The 21,364-nt window shown below is 42.0% G+C and overlaps 1 protein-coding gene and 1 long non-coding RNA gene across 2 annotated transcripts in view; one reads left to right on the top strand and one right to left on the bottom strand.

Annotated features, from left to right (window-relative positions):
• Positions 1-21,364, top strand: part of PAPPA (pappalysin 1) — a 287,178-nt gene that overhangs the window by 24,110 nt on the left and 241,704 nt on the right. Inside the window, exon 2 of the mRNA XM_038745960.1 lies at positions 8,491-9,559. Coding sequence (XP_038601888.1) covers positions 8,491-9,559 — 1,069 coding nt within the window. The remainder of the gene's footprint in view (positions 1-8,490; positions 9,560-21,364) is intronic.
• Positions 1,516-21,364, bottom strand: part of LOC119927350 — a 71,428-nt gene continuing 51,579 nt past the window's right edge. Inside the window, exon 3 of the long non-coding RNA XR_005450404.1 lies at positions 1,516-1,684. This is a non-coding gene — a long non-coding RNA (uncharacterized LOC119927350). The remainder of the gene's footprint in view (positions 1,685-21,364) is intronic.

Raw genomic sequence — 21,364 nt, 5'->3', positions numbered from 1 at the left:
TCCAATGGCTACCGATCAATCTGCGCATCAGGCAGAAACTCCTCACCCTGGGCTTCAAGGCTGTCCATCACCTCGCCCCCTCCTACCTCACCTCCCTTCTCTCCTTCTACTGCCCAGCCCGCACCCTCCGCTCCTCCACCACTAATCTCCTCACTGTACCTCGCTCTCGCCTGTCCCGCCATCGACCCCCGGCCCACGTCATCCCCCGGGCCTGGAATGCCCTCCCTCTGCCCATCCGCCAAGCTAGCTCTCTTCCTCCCTTCAAGGCCCTGCTGAGAGCTCACCTCCTCCAGGAGGCCTTCCCAGACTGAGCCCCTTCTTTCCTCTCCCCCTCGTCCCCCTCTCCATCCCCCCGTCTTACCTCCTTCCCTTCCCCACAGCACCTGTATATATGTATATATGGTTATACATATTTATTACTCTATTTATTTATTTATTTATTTATTTATTTTACTTGTACATTTCTATCCTACTTATTTTATTTTGTTGGTATGTTTGGTTCTGTTCTCTGTCTCCCCCTTTTAGACTGTGAGCCCACTGTTGGGTAGGGACTGTCTCTATGTGATGCCAATTTGTACTTCCCAAGCGCTTAGTACAGTGCTCTGCACATAGTAAGCGCTCAATAAATATGATTGATTGATTGATTGATTAACAAATACCAACGTTATTATTATTAGTCCTACTATATAAAGAACCTATAGAGTTTGGAGAGCATTTTGTGTTAGAGAAATGGAAAAAGGAAGACTTGATAATATCCTTCAGTTATATGAATGAGCAGTATACAGACCAAGAAAACATTCATTCATTCGTACAGTCATTCATTCAATTGTATTTATTGAGCACTTACTGAGTGCAAAGCACTGTACTAAGTGCTTGGGAGAGTACAATATAACAATAAACGTACACATTCCCTGCCCACAAGGAGCTTGCCATCTAGAAATAAAAGAATAAGGACCCATAGATTCAATTTACACCTGGGAATAGTTATGCATTTCAATTGAATGAAGAGTCAACCAATCAGTGCAATTTATTGAGCATCCACTGATTATAGAGCACCACATTAAGCAGTTGGGATAGTACAGAGGGAGCAAAGCATGCATTTCCTGCTCTCCAGTACCTTACAATTTAATGGAAGAGACAGATGAAATTTATTTCTAAACAGTGGTAACAGGAGAAAGAACAAGGATAAAATATGTCAGATATAAATGTAAGTACTGAGGTTGGGTGTAAATGTGTAAGTGCTAAGGGTAATAGCTGGGTTGCTGTTATTTGGGCCATTGAAAAGTCATGGGGAAAGGCTACCTGGTTGAGGAGGGATTGTAAAAATTTTTGGAAGATGGAGAAGATTGTGGCCTGAACAAAACAAACCTTAACCCTAACCTTCCCCTACTCTCTCTGCCTAATATCTTTTAAACCCATTGCCTGAGCAGTTTTTTGCTTGTTTTATTTTTTTAGCTTTGCCCAATTTATTTGAGACATAAGGTGAAATTTTTTTTATTTCATTCTTTTCCCCTCTTGTTCTTGCTTCTCCTTTCATCATTCTTCTTTGTCTTCTTCTTGAGGCTTTTCCCATCCTTAACTGTGTTTGTCACCAAAGCACTTTATTCCTGGTTCCAGGATCATCATTATCATCTTCATACTCCTCATTACAAACAGCTGGAATAGTATTCATCGAATGTCTGCTCTGCAGAAGATGGTATTAAGTGCATGAATATACACAGTAGAAGTCAAAGTGCAACTGTCTTCAAGAGCTTACAATCTAATGTGGGAAACAAAGAAGACACACACTGACAAACAGACACTACTTCACGCCGCTGCCCGGATTGTCTTTGTCCAGAAACGCTCTGGGCATGTTACTCCCCTCCTCAAAAATCTCCAGTGGCTACCAATCAATCTGCGCATCAGGCAGAAACTCCTCACCCTCGGCTTCAAGGCTCTCCATCACTTCGCCCCCTCCTACCTCACTTCCCTTCTCTCCTTCTACAGCCCAGTCCGCACCCTCCGCTCCTCCACCGCTGATCTCCTCACCGTACCTCGCTCTCGCCTGTCCCGCCATCGACCCCCGGCCCACGTCATCCCCCGGGCCTGGAATGCCCTCCCTCTGCCCATCCGCCAAGCTAGCTCTCTTCCTCCCTTCAAGGCCCTGCTGAGAGCTCACCTCCTCCAGGAGGCCTTCCCAGACTGAGCCCCTTCCTTCGTCTCCCCCTCGTCCCCCTCTCCATCCCCCCATCTTACCTCCCTCCCTTCCCCACAGCACCTGTATATATGTATATATGTTTGTACATATTTTTTTTTACTCTTTATTTATCTAATTTATTTGTACATATCTATTCTATTTATTTTATTTTGTTAGTATGTTTGGTTTTGTTCTCTGTCTCCCCCTTCTAGACGGTGAGCCCACTGTTGGGTAGGGACTGTCTCTATATGTTGCCAATTTGTACTTCCCAAGCGCTTAGTACAGTGCTCTGCACATAGTAAGCGCTCAATAAATATGATTGATGATGATGATGATGATAAAGTGTAAGAACCTAGGCAAAAATGATAAAATAAACTCTAACATTGAAATAAATGCATGACAAAGTTTGTTGATCATGATGTTGGAGTCTCAGATGAGACTTCAGATGAGCCTCAGTTCTACATCTTCAGGACAAAAAATTTATGTGAAGTAATTAGAATTGTGCAAAGTGTGCACAAAGTTTGTTTACATGCAGGACCCACTTATGGCCAAGGTGACTGCAACATAATACCGAAGCTGGTTGTAGCACATAACTCAATAAGCTCTTGCCTTAGTAGCCTTTGTGGATGCAGGCACAGATACAGGCACAGGATACAGGCACAGATGTTTTTCAGGATTACTGCTGGGACTGTCCACCAGGCCGAATGCCCTAGATTTTTCTTCAGTTAGAAACCTTTATCGCTGATGGAATATCTCCAGAATCACTCCCCTACTTGCCGGGTTGAGACAAGTACCTAAATCTCCTGATTCCCAGAACTGCATGCTTTCTGTTGTACTAACTGCATGAATACATTACAACAAAATCAATAGATAGGTACATTAAGGCTAAAATGGCTAGTAGATGTCATGTTCATGAAGGTGGGAATTAGGGAATATCTTTTAGAATATCCCTTAATGGCTTTTTAGGAGGCTTTGAAGATGGGGAGGAACATGATTTGGTGGAATTGACTGGAGAGGGAATTCCATCCTCGGAGAAGGCATGAGCAATGGGCCAGAGATGGAGAGTCTGCAACCAGGGGATGTTAGAAGATTGGATAGAGCACAGACCTGGGCATCAGAGAGACCTGGATTCTAATCCTGGCTCCACCACTTGTCTATTGGGTGACCCTGGGCAAATCACTTAGCTTCTCTATGCCTCAGTTACCTCATCACTGAAATGGGGATTAAGACTGTGAGCCCTATGTGGGGCAGGGATTGTGTCCAACCTGATTTGTTTGTATCCACCCCTGTGCTTAGTACAGTGCCTGGCACACAGTAAGCCCTTAACAAATACTACAATTTATTATTATTATTATTATTTGTTTTAGAGGAATGAAGAATATGATCCTGGGTGTAAGAGTAGAAGAAAAAAGATAGGTAAGAGGAAGTCAGTTGGAGGAGAGCCTTGAAGACAATGGTTAGGAGCTTCACACTTGCTTCAGGACCACATACTGTGAAGAGTTCCCTCCAGCCAAGGAGTTTATTGAAATATTACCCAAGTGCCAACCATTCAGATTGTACAATTCTTGTCCCTCATTTCTAGCTCTTGTTTGCTCTAATAGCTGGGCTTCAGATCTCAATGCCTGATGTTAATCCTCTAGCTAGAAGAAAAAGGAGCAACTCCTAAAGAGCCTCTCTATCCCAGTGCTATCCCAGTTCCAAATGCCAAATAGTTTAGGCAACAATGGTGAACTGTATGATGAGAATCCACTTAGAAGGATCAGAAAGTGGGGAAAAAGGTGTGTCTCCTTGCTTCCTCTAGCAAATCCAGGCACTGGAGAGAGTCTGAAGGAACTTGAAGTCCAGTGTAGGAGCCATGACAGAACATTTTTAGCAGTGTGGTTGGAAAGGGTTTAGGTTGAGGTCTTTTCTTCCTGGGATTTTAATTAAAAGTGTTTAATGGACAGAGTGAGGTTGGTGAGAGACAGTCCCGAATACTCCCCATAAAACTGCTCTAGGCTTTACACTGCAACACCCATTGCAAACCTCGCCAAGCTGCTTCTGTAGGTATTCCCTGACTCATCTGGTTGTAGGGAACATTGATATACTTAACCCAAATCTGTCCATTTTAGTTATATTCTTCTGGACAGATAAAAGCTTTCTATAGGGTCCTGAAGAATATTTGCTCTCTCAAGCGTTCCTTACAGCTTTGATACTAAACGATTAAAACATGTGAAGGAAAGAAGAACAGCCCCAACCGTTAGCTCCTGCTCTTGTTCCCCTGAATGCAGCTTTGATTATTGACCTAAATTTGCTTCAGAACTGGGTCCCATCACCTAGGATTCTGTTCTTCCAGCAAACTGGTCACAGATCACCTCCCAAACTACAGGGGCTTCTCTGAACCTGCTTCCTCTGTCTCTTCTCCCTCACCTGTAAGATGTGGCATTGCCCTTGGGGTAGTTAACCAGCCAAAGACCCACTGTCCACTTCTATACCTGTTTTTAAACAAACAAACAACAACAACAAAAACTTTTCTCCATTTGAGTGGACAATGAAGGAAATTTGGAAGAAGCAAAAATGCCCATTCTCAAGTCAGACTTGAACTTAGTTCCCAGGTAGTTGCTATGATAACTAAAGGAAGTCTGGCATGAACACAGTTTTTCAGCTTCCTGAAAAATTTTTGCTATTCTTCCTGCTCCTACTTTTGTAAATAATTTTCATCCTAGTCCTCCCTAGTAGATTCAATGCAATCAGATGGACATAATTATGTTCCACATAATACAGTCTAATGGGGAGGGAGAACTGGTATTGAAGATGAAGATGAAGAACCTGAACCACAGAGAAGTTGAATGATTTGCCCAAGGTTAAACAGGAGGCAAGTCATGGAATTGGGATTAGAACCCAAAATTGTAAATTTCTGGAGGGAAGTGATGATATGTTTTGCTTCTTCTGTACTTTCCCAAGCTCTTAGTGCAGTGCTTCACACTCAATTGGTATTTCATAAACACATTTGATGATGATGATGATGGTAATGACATTGTTCTAGATGGATTTAGGAAAGAGCCCTAAATACTTGGTTCTGACCATTCTAGTGAGAGAATCTTTAAACTATCACTCAGGAAAAATATTCCCTGTAATAACATCAGTGTTGATTGACCATTGGCATATATATGTAGGGAAAAGACTCTCCCGATTTGTCAACTGCAGTGTCTGATTTTCAGAGGATTTTGGTTTAAACAGACCTTGAGACCTTGTGGTCACCCCACCAAATTCTCTAGATTGAGCCTCTGCCAAGAGTTTTGGTAGCCCTTAGCCCCAGTATAGATCTCTTCAAGAATTCTTCTAGTAGAGAAGTCTAGATCAGCAAGAGAAAGCAGATAGAAAGGAATGTAAAAGAGAGCAGCCATGAAATAATCTTCATTGGAGGTAAAATATCACTGCCTCATGAAAACTGCTTGATATAAAAAACCCATGTCCTAATAATATACACATTAAATGTAAAATGTGTGTAAGTGGTTTAGCTCCTCACCTCTGGATTAAATCCTTAGAAATTACAGTAGTTACTACCTCCCAGGCCCACCATCAGAATAACTTATCCTATGGTTCTGCTACCCATGCCTCTTAATCCTGCTCTCTATTCTGAGAATAGTCTTACTGCAGAATTTTTTCTGACATTATGGATGTGACAGTTTTGTACATAGTAAGGGCTTAATAAGTACCATAGATAATACTACTAGTACCATAATAATTGTGGTATTTATTAAGCTCTTATTATGTCCCAAACACTATACTAAATTCTGAGGTAGAAGCAAAATAATCAGTCAAAGGTACTCTCTGTGGAAGGTCTAGCAGGTATTGAATCCCCATTTTACAGTTGAGAAAACTGAGGCTCAGAGAAATTTAGTGACTTGCTCAAGGTCTCACAGCAGGCAAGGGGCAGAGCCAGGATCAGAACCCAGGTACCCTGCCTCCCAGGCTCAGGCTCTTTCCATTATACCACACTGCAGCAGAGGGTATATCTGTTTGAAGTTGTTTGGGACTTGGTTAGAAGAAGATATTCAAAACATGAGTTTTGGGGATGTTTTGTAAACCTTTTTTGATGAAGGAAAGCAAGTGGCACTTATGACCCTAAATCAGATTTGCATCCTCTTGTTGGAAAAACCTTTTCCTCAGCACTCTGGAAAACATTGTTCTTAATGCTCACATCTGATACTCTCTCTTTATTCTCTTAAAACATACCCTTCCTCTTTTCTGCTGTCCCTGGGCTGTTTTCTCTCTTTCTTCACCAGCCATTTTTCCGCATCTTCTCTATTCCTATTTCTTCTGCATGTTCAGAAGAAGCACCAAATGCTTGAAGTTGGTCTTGAAAAGGTTCTGAACTGAGTTCGCCTTACAGATGTATAAACACATTACCTTCCTAACCCTGAGATCCCCCTTCCAAAGACAACAGGAAAAGGGGGGAGCTGAAAGCCCCTAACAAAATAAGAGTGGGCAGAAAAAGGCCTGTTTCTAGATTTTCAACTTTCCCATTAGCGGTTCTTTTTTGGTGTGGAGGGGAGGATCGAAATGGGGTAGAATGAGAAGGAGGGGTAGAGGGGAGGTGGGAAAGAAAATACAGTGAATGCTCCTGTAACCTTTGCTCTTGTTGATACTAGACAAGACCACACTGTTAATGAGTGATTGTTAACAGATGGCTGTTGAGCAACTTATTCAGAATCAAAAGTAAGATCCATTGTTTGGATGTGAGAGGGAGACCAGGATTTAATATTTAGTTTTCTAACTGAAGCTAAACTGACAAGGATTTATGATTTTCAGTAGTACCTTTTGGTGGAAGTTTGTGCTTTGTAAAAAAAACCCCAAGTACAGTATCTCTTGATGTCCTTAGACACCCTTCTCTTTTCTTTTCTGATGTTCTTTAGATTTTCTATTGTCATATTCTTATGCTGCTTCTCACAAATAGTGTCTTTTAAGACTCTTAAGAAAGCAGTGGATATCCCCAAACTTCTCAGGGTTTCCCATTTAGAAAGTGAGATGAAGCCGTTCTGCTAGATTTAAGGCTCCTTGAAAGCAGACCGTGTGTCTACTTACTCTATTGTATTCATCCAAGCACTTAGCACAGTGCTGTGCACACAGTAAGCACTCAGTGATTAATTGATTCCATGCATCCCATTTATTCACAAAAGACACCTCTTCCCTCTTTTTTCATTCACTCCTTTTGCACTCCTGTCCCCTCTTTGCTCTCTCTCCTTTTCCCTGAGTTTTCCCTAAAGGTATGTCTTATAGAACATAACTATTGTGCTATTCGGAAAAAGCATTAGTAAGGTTGGCTAGTAATAGAGAATTTTTTATCTAGAGACTACACAAATGTATGATGTCAAGGAAAAGTGGGTCTTGGCCCAAAGTTCCTTGTTTTGACTCTTACCCACTCAAGCAGATAGTGTAAATATGACATACGCACAATTCTGCATCCCAAAGATAGTGTCTTTGCAAAGACTAAGTTTGTTTTTGCTTGATTCCTTGTTCAGGGCTTTCTCCTTGGGTATCCCATTAGTACTAATGGATTCTGACTAACTACTAACTAAAGCCCTGTTGATTGAGAAGAACTGAAAGCACTGGGTCTAGAATAGTTTCCTCAAAAGGCATGAGATTCATTCATGGACCTCTCTCTCTCTCTCTCTTTCTCTCTCCTTCTCTCTCCCTCCCTCCATCTCTCCCCCCCTCCCTCTCTCTCCATCCAACTTCTTCCTTTGCTCTCCATCTTGCTCGCTGCATCTCTCCAGTAATCTCTCTCTCATCCTCTCCACAAGTTCTTCAATAAAATCAAATTTATAAGGTATTTTTCTCATAATCTCTCATGGGTAATGTTTTCTCACCAACTTTGATTATGTATTCCTTATTAGCCAACTGTACATTTGATAGAAATGTCCATTGAAATGGCAGCTTGTCTATTTTAGGAAGACCATCAGAGTGTATAGAGGTGAAAAATGAATTAGATGGAGGAAGAGAGAAACTGAGAAATACATTAACAAAGTTATTTCATGAGACTCTAATTTGTTTAGACCAATGATGGCAAACTGAAGACCTCTTCAACTCTACAGATACAGATATAGAGACACAAGAATGCATTCCCCCTGTTAGCAGAGGGGAAGTTCAACTTGCCTTAGTTCTGAAAATGGGAGAATCATATGTAATGCACACTTCTGGAACACCTGACACCAAATTCACCTACCTAATCATCGTTAGCCTACTTCACCAGTCTACACTCACATGAATATCCTTATTGAGAAGAAAACAATAACCTTATTTATTCCTCTTTCTTTTGGGGGGATCCATAGGACTCTATGACAAGTGCTCTTACACCTCTCGCGACCGAGGCTGGGTTCTGGGGATTCACACCATCAGTGACCAGAGGAATAGAGATCCCCGCTATTTCTTCTCACTGAAGACAGACCGTGCTCGCAAAGTGACCACCATCAACGCTCATCGCAGCTACCTCCCCAACCAGTGGGTTCACTTAGCTGCCACCTACGATGGACGCCAGATGAAACTCTATGTGAATGGTGCCCAGGTGGCCACCAGCACGGAGCAAGTAGGTGGCATCTTCAGCCCCTTGACCTTGAAGTGTAAAGTCCTCATGATTGGTGGGAATGCCCTAAACCAGAACTATCGAGGCTACCTAGAACACCTGAGTCTTTGGAAGATGGCTCGATCTCAGAAGGAGATCTTGATGGATATGGGACAGGCCATCCATGGGCTAGACACCCCTCTACCTCAGTTAGTCCTTCAGGAGAGCTTGGAGAATGTGAAAACCACATGGTCTCCCATGAAGGATGGCACCAGTCCTCAGGTAGAACTCAGCTACCACCACAGCTTCTTGTTGGATACTAGCCTAGAGCCTCCTCCCTGCGGGCAGACCTTGTGTGACAACACAGAGGTGATCACCAGTTACAACCAACTTCCAAGCTTCCGTGGCCACAAGTTGGTGCGCTATCGAGTGGTGAATCTATATGATGACTTCCACCAAAATCCCACAGTCAGCCAGCAGCAGATAGCCTTCCAACACCAGCACCTGACTGAGGCCTTCGAACGTTACAACATCACGTGGCAGCTGGAGGTGCTGGAGGTGAAGAACTCCTCCTTGCGCCACCGCCTCATCCTGGCAAACTGTGACATCAGCAAGATCGGGGATGAGAGCTGTGACCCAGAATGCAATCATACCCTGACAGGTTTCGATGGTGGGGACTGTAGGTACGTTAACCACGCCACCTTCAACAAGAAGAAGCAGAACGGCGTATGTGACATGGATTGTAACTACGAGAGATATAACTTTGATGGTGGGGAGTGCTGTAACCCTGAGATTTCCGATGTTACCAAGACATGTTTTGACCCAGATTCTCCAAACAGGTAGGTACCTTCTTATGCCAATGAAGTCTTAACATCTGAACCCTTGAATGTAAATCCATTGCTTCCCTTGGCAGCTGTCTGATAGATTTATGGCTTCACATTTTCTTATTTTTGGTAATTGGATAGAAACTTGATATCGGGTTTCTTGTAGAAGGAGACCAACAAGGTAACCAGTTGGTCACTATTACAGCAGAGCTCTAGATTTCATCATTGATTTTCCATTTAATATAAACTCCCTTTGTTCCTAGTGAAAAGCCCAAGAACATTGTACAGACAGGTGAAGAGCCGTAGACCAGAGAATGAGCATGATCTTAAAATCACCTGACCCTTGGAATGTACTAATTGTATTTCCTGTGGGGCATTTGTTTATACAACAGTTGAGGGGACCTATGAGCAAAAATCTAGCATATTCTCTGAGGCTCCCCAGATGATTGCTATTGTGTTTCAAGGTACATGTTTTCTCTTGAAATTCACAAAATGGCCACAATTAGGATGGGGATATTTTGTGGCAGGACTTGAAGATTAAACAAGGTGGAGCCAGACCTGGTTGATATATGGATGGAAGGTTAGCACCTGCTAGGGCTTGACTTCGACTTTGCCATCCTTGACATGCTAGCATTCTTTTATTAATATTATTATTATTATTAAAAATAATAATAATAATAATAGACTCAAACCTTTGTGTACTCTAAGAGCAGATATAGAGAGAGGGATCTCTACCCACTGTTTGCAGTCATAAAGACTTTTTCATTCTTAAAGATGAAGTTATTGATAATCATTACGTTTTCACAAAATTAGGAGATGGAGGTGACTGCTGTACCTACAGGAGGAAATCCTCCTGTTGGCCACTACAGACATAATGATGATGATGATGATGATGATGATTGTATTTATTAGGTGCTTACCATGCATCAAGCACCGTTCTAAGCTCTGAGTTAGATGCAAGTCAATTAGGTAGGACACAGTCCTTGACCATGTGGGGCTCACAGTCTAAGTAGGAGTGAGAACGGGCATTGAATCCCCATTTTATAGAAGAAACTGAGGCCCAGAGAAGTTAAGTGACTTGACCAAGGTTGCACAGCAGACAAGTAGTGGAGCTGGGAATAGAACCCAGGTTCTTTGACTCCCAGGCCCGTGCTCTTTCCACTAGGCCAGGCTAATTCTCTGATTCTATCCAAAATCCTCTATAGCAGACTGTGGAAGGTCATATTCTTGTTGTTCACTTCTTGAATCATGTTTATGCATGTGTATAGGGTCCCAGGAAGAGAGAGAGAGAGAGAGAGAGAGAGAGAGAGAGAGAGAGAGTATGTGTGTGTGCATGTGTGTTGTGCGGAAGGAAGGCAAGGGACAACAGCAGAAAGGTTTACTGAACTCTACTGAAACACATAAACCAGAATCCCATCAGCTTATCTTATGTGGCTTCTTTTCTGAAACCGAAGAACACCCAATTGCTCAGGGACAGGGAGACATTTTGGCTTTGTGGAGAAAGTCAGGATGAATAATGGGAGGTCCAAAATGGGAGATCAGGTACTTGCCAGATTGCGGTGGTGCCCCCCCAATAAATAACTCTGATTTCACTTCCACAGAAGGCAGAAACATTTTCCAGTCTCGGCCCCTTTTGCGGCAGAAGTTACATGGGAAGGAAAAAGGACCTGGCATTAAGGGCATTGTCTGTGGGGCACCTGTGCAAGTAACAGGTGGATGCAGCACTGGCCCAGGGTGACCCAAAAGAACAAAGGTCAATGCAAGAAGCAGTGTTGCACCAGGGTTGAGAGACTCATCTTCTGGAATGTCCCAGAAATTCTAAAATAAATTAGCTGTGACTTGATAACACTATGAATTTTAGAATCCAATTTTGAGAAACAACTTCCTATTGTGTCACACATGATGGGCAGGGGCAGAGAGGGTGAGACATTTAAAAGATCAAATTGAACATGCTCTCCCCCAAGCCCTCATTTCCCAACCCACCTGACTATGTTATTATGAAACCTATTTTCAGCTCTGTGCATGGGGTTCAAATGCACATCCAAAGGGCTTGTGTTCTAATAGGGAAAGAAAGACAAACAGGATTTAAATCAAAACAAAGAACCTTCGCTTGAAAGACCTAGAAAATGTGTGTGCTCAGCAACAGTGACTCAGAGCAATCCAGTGGGTACAAAGGGAAATGTTCTGAACCTACTGAATCCATTGAATCCTGGTGCTGATCAGGAGGGAATAGTTCACCCAAGAGATTCACGGACTGTGTTCACATTCAAGTTTTCATATCCTTGCTGTGAGACCCTGGGCAAGACATTAACCTCTCAGTGCTTCTATATCTTCTGTAGGACTATCTGAAGTAATAGCCAACAATCAATAGTATTTATTGAGAGCCTATGAGGTGCAGAACACAAGTATTAAGTGCTTGAGGAAGTACAGTAGAATTAGTCAACATCATCCCTGCCCTTCAGGAGTTTATAATCTAATGGAGTAGACAAACATTAAAATACATTAGATAGCAATCTGCTGAGCATGTTGTTTTAACTTTACAGTGCATTTTTTTTGTGCATGAAAAATTTGACTCTATTGCTTCTAACCACCCTCTGAAACGATCAGTTTTAATTAATATCACTAGTGGTAATTTTAAGTGTTTAAAAATTCCTGCTGCTTGCTTTGACCTATCCATAAAAGTTCCTTATCTCCTGCATCAGTGATCCAGGGCAGGTGGGGAGGGGAAGATTGAAACTCAAAGACTTATGGGGTGGGGAAGAGGTATGAAAGGAGAAGGGAAGGGAGAGGAAGATGGATCCCTCCCAACATCCATCCTAATTCCAGTATTGTGGAGGGTACCAGGTCTTTACAACAAAGGGTTTGCTAAACCAGAAAGAATAATGCTACCTTCAACTGTTTGACTACCAGTCATTGAGAGCAGCTATTGGTTGGTACTGCTGCCTATGTTCCATTACTTCTCTCACCCCATTCGACCTACTTGCTGCTGCTCAAATTGAACAACCTGGAAATGAAAGAGGATGAGAGACTTGGGGGAATTCCAAAAAGTGGCCATTTTCCTAGGTGCTCAATCATCTGCTGGGTTTGGTCAGCTTCAGCAGCAAGAAAACAAGATGGAAAAACTACCAACCCTGTAAAAATATGTGTTCAGGGGTTAGAGTTGATTGTCTTGCCTTGGTGATTCACCCCCTGCATCCTTATCTTACCCCTTGATTGCTTCAGGATGACGGAATGGCAGGATTCCCAGAAAATAGGGGATTTGGGTAGATAGGTGGGAGGAGGTTTGGGGAATATGGGTGGAAAGCTACTTCCAGTTTAGGGATTGTCAAGTAAGAAGGATTAGGAGTCAAAGTGGGAGTAGGGAACAGGGTGAGACTCATGAAAGAGAAGCAGGAGTTCAGTCAGATCAGACTAGTGGAGAGTTTTGAACCTGGAAATGCAGGAGTTTGGGTGGGACACAGTAAGGAGGGCCAGAGGAGCAAAAACAAGAATCAGTGTGGCTCAGTGGAAAGAGTATGGGCTTTGGAGTCAGAGGTCATGGGTTCAAATCCCAGCTCCGCCAATTGCCAGCTGTGTGACTTTGTGTAAGTCACTTCACTTCTCTGGGCCTCAGTTCCCTCATCTGTAAAATGGGGATTAAATCTGTGAGCCCGACGTGGGACAACCTGATCACCTTGTATCCCCCCAGCGCTTAGAACAGTGCTTTGCACATAGTAAGCACTTAACAAATACCTTCATTATTATTATTATTGAAATAACAGAAGGGAAACATTGTGAAGGTCCTAAAATGGTTTATATGAGCTATCATTTTCCAAATGAAGAAGCCTAGAATCACTGTGGTGTCCAACAGGTAGAAATGGGCAATGCTGAAAGAAACATGGAGTCTCATTACACAAGGAGTGGGTGAGAATTTAAGAAGATATTCTTAGAGGAATAACAAAACTTACTGTATTTAATTACTTATTACTTATTGTGCCAGTCCTGGGGCACAGTTAATCAAGCAGGACAGAGTCCCTATCCTATATGGAGCTCATGGTCTAAGTAAGAGGGAATAGGATTTGATCTCATTTTCTAGAGGAGGAAACTGAGTCCCAGAGAAGTGAGGTGACTTGCCCAAGGTCATACAGCAGGCAAGTGGCAGAGCTGGAATTAGAACTCAATTCCTCTAACTCCCAGGCCAGTGCTCTTCTTTTCACTAGGCCATGCTGCTTCTCAATGACAGCAAGTATCATTGTTTGACTGGAGAGGAGCAAGCAACCCATATTAAGCACTGAATGGCAGGGAAATCAAAGAAAAGTTCTTCTTTTCTTACCCCTATGATGATGCAATATTGCAGCATACCTCCAGATTTAATCTACAGGAGGTCTCTCTCAAATCACAAGCAGTGGTAGCTTAGAAATGGAATTGCACCTTTAAGTACAAATGTCTGGTTTTTCATGAAATGGAATTAAAAATAGATCATGGAACTAGGGTTGAGGATCTTTTATTTTATTTTTTGAATGGCAACAGAGCAACCCTGCTGAGACCAAGTCCAGTTTTTATTAGTTTTGAGTGGAAGTGTGGGGGAAATTCTCACAAAAACATTTGTAAAGAAAGGGTTTAAAGAAGGGTTGTCTCTCCCTGAGATAACCTGGGTTCCAGCAGTACTCCTGAACAGCAGTTTTTCTCCAGCAGATATTCTAGGTCTTTTCCCTGTCATTTATCATTTGCATGGTTTAGCCTTATATGATGGTCTTTCTTCACCTTCTCCCAGCAGCAACACTGATATTTCTTCTTTCATACATAGGCTACCTGATACTGTCTCCTCCTTGAAAAGCTCTGTTCTGAGTCAACACCATAGATCAGCCATATGATTCCAGGGGCCATTGCTTCAGCCCCATTTGGTTCATAGGAAATCCCACTTGAAAGAGTTGTGCTCCCTGAAGCTCAACCCTTCATTTTCTAACCCGAGGCAATTTTTTCTCTAGGGGTTACTGTACCAGTGTGCTTCCATGAGGGAACAGGGAAGAAACACCTAATAGGTGAAGAATTCATGACCTCAGACCATTCGTAGAAGAGCAAACAACTAGTTCATTTGTTTTTTAAGTTAGGGGAGAGAGAAGTTTTTTTTCAAGATGCCTGACCCTGCCATCACTAAGCAGCTGTCCAGATCTGCTCTGATACCCCTTCTTCTCACAGCTGTATTCTCTGTATTTAACATTATTGAGAAAACCCATAGTTTCCTTCAACCCACAAGGTTGAACAGGCAAGTGTGGATCCAGAAGTTGATGGTCTCAAGTACTTTTCTGATAGAAATGGATTCTGATAGAAAAATTTGTGAATGAAAGATGAAAGGAATCATGCTGTTTCAAATATTGTCTAGGTCAGCCTTGAAGAGATTAGCAGATGTTTTAATGAAGTGAAGCCACTGGACTTGAACCTTATCTATGTCATTTAGATATTCACATGATACAATTTTCACCCTTATTGATAACCAGAAGTGGAAATAGCTTAGAGCCAAATGCCCTTTGTCATTTTAATATCCATTAACATGGGGATTGGTTAACAAACTTGAAGTGCCTATTTCCTATGAAACTATCCTCCATGTATGGGTACCTGAAAAGTGATCCATAACCACTTGGTGCTATCAAAATGGGTGCTTTCCCTGGAGTGTGATGTTAGAATTAGAGAACATGCTTCTGGCAGTATGTATCTTCCAGATACAGTGTAGGCCTGTGCTGAAAGAAATAGTTGGGACCATTTGTGTGACATTAGGTAGTGAGTAAATATAACATGAGTTTCCCTTATCATGGGATTCTGCAAGAACATAACCACCACATTCTAGAACTGGGAGCAATTCTCAAGATACCAAGGGAGAGTATGGATGCCCTGGCCTTGGAAAAATTGGGAAAAAGAAAGTACAAGCAGTTGTCCTGAATGATTTAGACATTCACCTATCTGGAAGGAGGGGACTGGATCAATTGAGAGCTAAAGGTCTTTCCTAGTTTTTTTTAATGCAGAGCACTATAGTAGGTGCTTAGGAGTATGCAATATAAAAATAAGACGAAGTCCTGCCCTTGATGAGATTGCAGCCCATTAGTAGTGTATTTATTGAGCATTTGCTATGTAGAGAGCCCTGTTTGGGAGAAAATAATACAATGATATTGGTAGTCTGGTTTCCTGCCCGTAAGGAGCTTACTGTCTAACGGGGAAGTGCCTAGGGTATCTGAGAAGATGTTAGATCATATTGTAAATGATAGTAGGGTTCCCAAGGGTCAAGAAGCACATCTTGAGCCAAATGACTTTAGTGGAATTCTTTATTCTGGTCCACCTTGAGTTTTCAAGTTAGAGCCTAAAAAGGAACAAAATTCAAAATGCCATCCAGTTTAAAATATTCTTCAATGTTCTTTTCCAATAAAGACAGAACAGAATCTCTTTCAAATCTGAATATCACTATTCATTTAACTCTGCCTAATATTCTTGAATTTGATGGCAACCCATTCCTGTGAGTTTTCCTTCGAAAAAAGCCACCCTTATGTAGTTATGTAAAGTGGGATTGGAATGAGTCATGGTATACATTACTTTCATTCTTAAAATACTGACATTTTCAAGACTGGTCAAACTGTTGGTATTTTTAAATGGAAACCAAGTAACCTATATTAAACTCACTGCATTTGCACACTGGTTTATTTTGAGAATGAATCACTCTTGACCCAAACGTCTCCATAATTGCATTGGATCACACATTTTAAAACAGAATACTCCCACTGGGTTAAATGGGCATCACCCACACTGCTGATTTGTTAGATTAAAAAGAAAACACATCCACTCTTAATTCTCCCCATATTCAAAAGGCATGTCTGGTCAGATCCTCGGGGTAGGGTGGGACAAAGCTACTGTAAACTGGAACATAGTCGAGATTTATGGGTGATTCCACCCTTTGCCTCTTGAAATTCTACATTGTTCACCCTTTAAATTAAGGGAAAATCCAGCAGTTGATCTGAATCAGCCCATTTAATTCTTGAGGACGATGGGATGTCAAGAGATTGTTTGGTCCAACCCTCTTTCTCCAGGCAAATGAATAAAAAGCAGGGCAGGGGAGCCAGTCTTTCCTGAAAGATCTCAAAGGGTGAAGTCCTTGGTAGTCCATTCTAATGCTTTATCTCAAAGTCACAGTGCAATCAATATCTCGCTCATTTGGGTTTCTGTTTTGTTGCCAATAGACAAGAACTGGTGGATGCTCTGTACATCAGTCAGTCAAGTAATGGTATTTACTGAGCACTTAGTATGAGCGGAGCACTATACTAAGTGCTTGGTAGACTATAATGGAATAAATAGACATGATCCCTGCCCCACAGAAACTTTTCATCTACTTTAAGATTATTATTACATTGATTTGGAGAAGGAGGGGATGGGACAGGGGGCTAAGCTCTAAACCCTGTTGGTAGAGTGGTTCTCCAGCTGGTGACTTTGGGCATATCTCATTAGACTGTCCATTGTTTTGCCATCCAAGCTCAGTTCCTTTGCTGAAGTGGAGGGTTGGTGGGTTAGGTTGTTGGGGGGCTGGGATGCTGAGGGGTTGGATTGGGAGACAGAAACTCTGGAGATGGAGGAGAAGATGACTAGTGTTAGTTTTAACATCAAAAGTTATTTTTGTATGTTTGCCTTCCCCCCTAAATTGTAAGCTCCTTGTGGGCAAGAACTGACTTGAGTTTATATGCAATCTGTTTATTACCAAGCATCAATTGCTGTTACTAAGGCACAAAACAAATGTTCAACAAATATTAGTAGTAATAATAAAAATGACAATAATGAGAGAAATGAAAATAATTTTAAATAACACCACGTAGACTTTCCATATCTTGGCAAAAGAAATCCTTTAACTTTTCCTCATAGGATCTATTTTCCACACCTTAAATTATTTTTGTCACTCTTCTCAGGACCTTTCATATTTTCTCAAAGTTTCTTTCCAAGTGCAGTGAGCAAAATTGAACATAGTTTAAGAAACAGCATGGCCTAGTGGAAAGAGCATGGTTTTAGAAGTCAGAGAACCTTTGTTCTAATCCCAGCTCCACCACTTGTCTGCTGTGTGACCTTGGGCAAGTCACTTAAGTTCTCTGAGCCTCAGTTAACTCATCTGGAAAGTGGCAATTAAAACTGTAACCACGTGTGGTACATGGACTGTGTCAGACCTGATTAACTTGCAGCTACTCCAGTGCTTAGGACAGTGCTGAGCAGTCAGTCCATCAGTCAGTCAATCATATTTATTGAGTGCTTACTGTGTGTGGAACACTGTACTAAATACTTGAGAGAGTAGAATGTGACAATATACAGATACATTCCTGCCCACAACAAGCTTACAGTCTCAGGCCAGGGTGGGGAGAAAGACTTTAATACGAATAAATAAATTACAGATATGTACACATAAGTACTGTGGGGCTGAGAGGGGGAAAGAACAAAGAGGGCAACTCAGGGCAATGTAGAAGGGAGTGGGAAAGAGGAAGGGGAAGCTTAGTCAGGGACGGCCTCTTGGAGGAGGTGTGCCTTCATTAAGGCTTTGAGGAGGGGAGAGTAATTGTCTGTCGGATTTGAGGAGGGAGGGTGTTCCAGGCCAGAGTCAAGATGTGGACGAGGGGTTGGTGGTGAGATAGATGAGACTGAGGCACAGTGAGAATGTTAGCATTAGAGGATCGAGCTGTGCAGGCTGGGTTGTAGTAGGAGAGTAGTAAGGTGAGGTAAGTGCGGGCAAGGTGATGGGGTGCTCGTCCTCCCCCTCTAGACTGTAAGCTTGTTGCAGGCAGGGAATGTGTCTGTTTTATTGTTGCACTCTACTCTCCCAAGCATTTAGTACAATTCTCTGCACATAGTAAGTGCTCAATACATATGAATGAATGAATGAATGCATGCATGCATGAGTGCTTAAAAACCATCGATGAGTTTCTGCTTGATGCGGAGGTGGATGAGTAACCACTGGAGGCTCTTGAGGAATGGGGAACCATGGCCTGAACATTGTTGTAGAGAAATGATCTGGGCAGAAGAGATAAGTATCAGAGGGAAGCAGTGTGGCCTAGTGGATGGAGTATGGGCCTGGGAGTGGGAAGGATCTGAGTTCTAAACTCAGCTCCACCACTTGTCTGCTCTGTGACCTTTGGGCAAGTCATTTAACTTCTTTGTGCCTCAGTTACCTCATCTGTAAAATGGGGATTAAGACTTTGAGCCCCATCTGGGACAGGGACTGTGTCCAACCTGATTTCCTTATATCCACCACAACACTTAGTACAGTGTCTGGCATACAGTAAATGCTTAACAAATACCATCATTATTAATACCAAGTATGGACTGGAGGCTCAGAAGTCAGCAAGGAGACTGATACAGTAATCAAGGAGGGATAGGATAAGTGATTGGATTAACATGATAGCAGTTTGGATGGAGAGGAAAGCGTGGATTTTAGCAATGGCAGATAGTAGGCAATTAACAAATATTATTAAAAAAATAGTACTCAGCTCCACCGCTCATCAGCTGTGTGACTTTGGGCAAGTCATTTCTCTGTGCTTCAGTTACCTCATCTGTAAAATCGGGATTTAGACTGTGAGCCCCACGTGGGACAACCTGATTACCTTGTTTTGTTTGGTTGTCTGTCTCCCCCTTCTAGACTGTGAGCCCATTATAGGGTAGGGACCGTCTCTATATGTTGCCGATTTGTACTTTCCAAGTGCTTAGTACAGTGTTCTGCCCACAGTAAGTGCTCAATAAATAGGATTGAATGAATGAATGAATGTCCTGATTACTCCAGCGGTTAGAACAGTGCTTGGCACATAGTAAGTGCTAAACAAATACCATCATCATTGTTATTATTATTATTATTAATACGAATCTCACCATTGCAGATAAGCTTGGAATTGACTTATCTAGAAAGTTGTGGCCACCACCCTTAAAACATTAGATGTGGAGAGCTGAGTGGAAGAAACTCAGAGAAAACCCTAAGTGGATTGGATGTTGATTTGTGTTCAACCTAATATCTTCCTGAAAAAAATTGGATCAGTTCTTAAAGTAGATAATGTCAAGCTACCCTACTGGGAATTCTGTTAAGTCTACCTAACCCACACTGAGATGAAAAACAGAGAGAGGAATGAAATGTGGTTGAAACATCATCATCACCATCACCACTATCACTATCATTGTCACCATCATCATAAGTCAAGGTAGTCTTTCTTCTGTTCCTTAAAACCAAGATTTTATATATTAAAAGGTTGAGGCTGCCTAGAGTCTTGAAGCTAAAAAGAGAAACAGCATGGCCTAGTGGAAAGAGAATGGACCTGGAAGTTAGAGGATTTTTGTTCTAATTCCTGTTCTGCTGTGTGACCTTGGGCATATTACATAACTCCTTTATGCCTCAGTTTCTTCATCTGTAAAATGGGGACTCAATACCTATTTTTCTTTCTACTTAGACCGTGTGCCCCATTTTGGGAAAGGGACTGTGTCCGACCTGCTTATTTTAGATTCATCTTATATCTTATCTCTTGGAGCATAGTAAGGACTTAATAATCACCACACTTTATTATTATTATTATTATTATCATTATTATTGATGAATATTATCAGCAGTGGGAGAAACTATCAAAAAAGAGAATAAGATGAAATGAGGCTATTGGAGTTAAGCAGTGTAAATCACTGTCCCCTTCAACTGTCCCTGACATCCCAGTCATCTTTAGGAGACCAGTGGGATCATGTTGTAAGCACTCAATATCTTCTCTCTGAGCATCTTGGAAGAGTGCTTTGTACCTTTAGAGTATTGTGGGGCCTGGGGAGGGAAAGGGTGATGTTTGTCATTTCAGGTACACAACACATTCCTTACCCCTTCAATGAATGTTTTTGCTCCTCTGGATAAACAGAGCATCAGACATGTTTAGAGTGCCTCAGATTTAGGACTGAATGAAGTGGGTTTTCCCACCACCCTATTCCACCTCATTGGCACACTTGTTTTTATTTCTCCATAGATTGGTAACACTGAACACCAGTGTCAGCCTAAACACTCAGAAGGACAATATCCCAGGTTGTTAAAAAAATTAAGAACAAAACGAAAGTTTTGTTTTGGTTAAGAAAATTCAACAAAATTGAAGCTCAGATTACACCGTAAAAACCTATAAAAACCCTATAAAACCTAAAGCCTCTTCACCTTCTGGGACTGATTCTTTGTCCTCAGTTTCTGAAATTGAAACCTAGAGTAGAGAACATTTGATTTTTTTTAACTAAGTAAAAGGTCAGTGTGCAAATGGAAATTGTGTTTCCCTTCCCCAAACTGTTCAGGGCTTTCTCTATTCTCCCTTTGAACCCCTTGTTCCCATCCCTCTTGCTCTTTCTCTTGGTTGTGCTCTCGGGTGTAATGGGGTAGAGTGCACTGGGGAAGGCTGAGATGGGAGGAGGGGATGCTCCATTTCCGTTTTCTCAAGTTGGCAAGGGTTTTATTTAATCAGTTTGCTCTGACATTGAGCCAAAAGGGGCTCTGTTCTGTGATGTTGCATCCCATATGAGTTGAGACGTCCACAGCTGTTAGTGAAACTGGTTGGCTTTTGACTACTAAGGCATTTTTTATGACCACAGAAGGTAGCTATGAATAGGAGAATTCTACCAAGACCTGCCACTGGCATCAAGGTAGGCAGGCTGTACCAAGGATCTTTGCAGAAAAGGAAGTTTGCTTTTAAGTCAACAAAGCAAGAATACAACTTAACCTGGGAAATGGAGGAGCTCATTTTCTTATTTGCTTATTCCCCCCCCCCCCTTTGTCTTTTTTTATGGTATTTGTTAAGCACTTAGTATGTGCAATGCACTGTTCTAAACTCT

Source organism: Tachyglossus aculeatus, chromosome 4, assembly GCF_015852505.1.
Source record: "Tachyglossus aculeatus isolate mTacAcu1 chromosome 4, mTacAcu1.pri, whole genome shotgun sequence".
Classification (NCBI taxonomy): Eukaryota; Metazoa; Chordata; class Mammalia; order Monotremata; family Tachyglossidae; genus Tachyglossus; species Tachyglossus aculeatus.
Note: the sequence above shows the minus strand (reverse complement) of the source record. Positions and strands in the feature narration are given on the sequence as shown.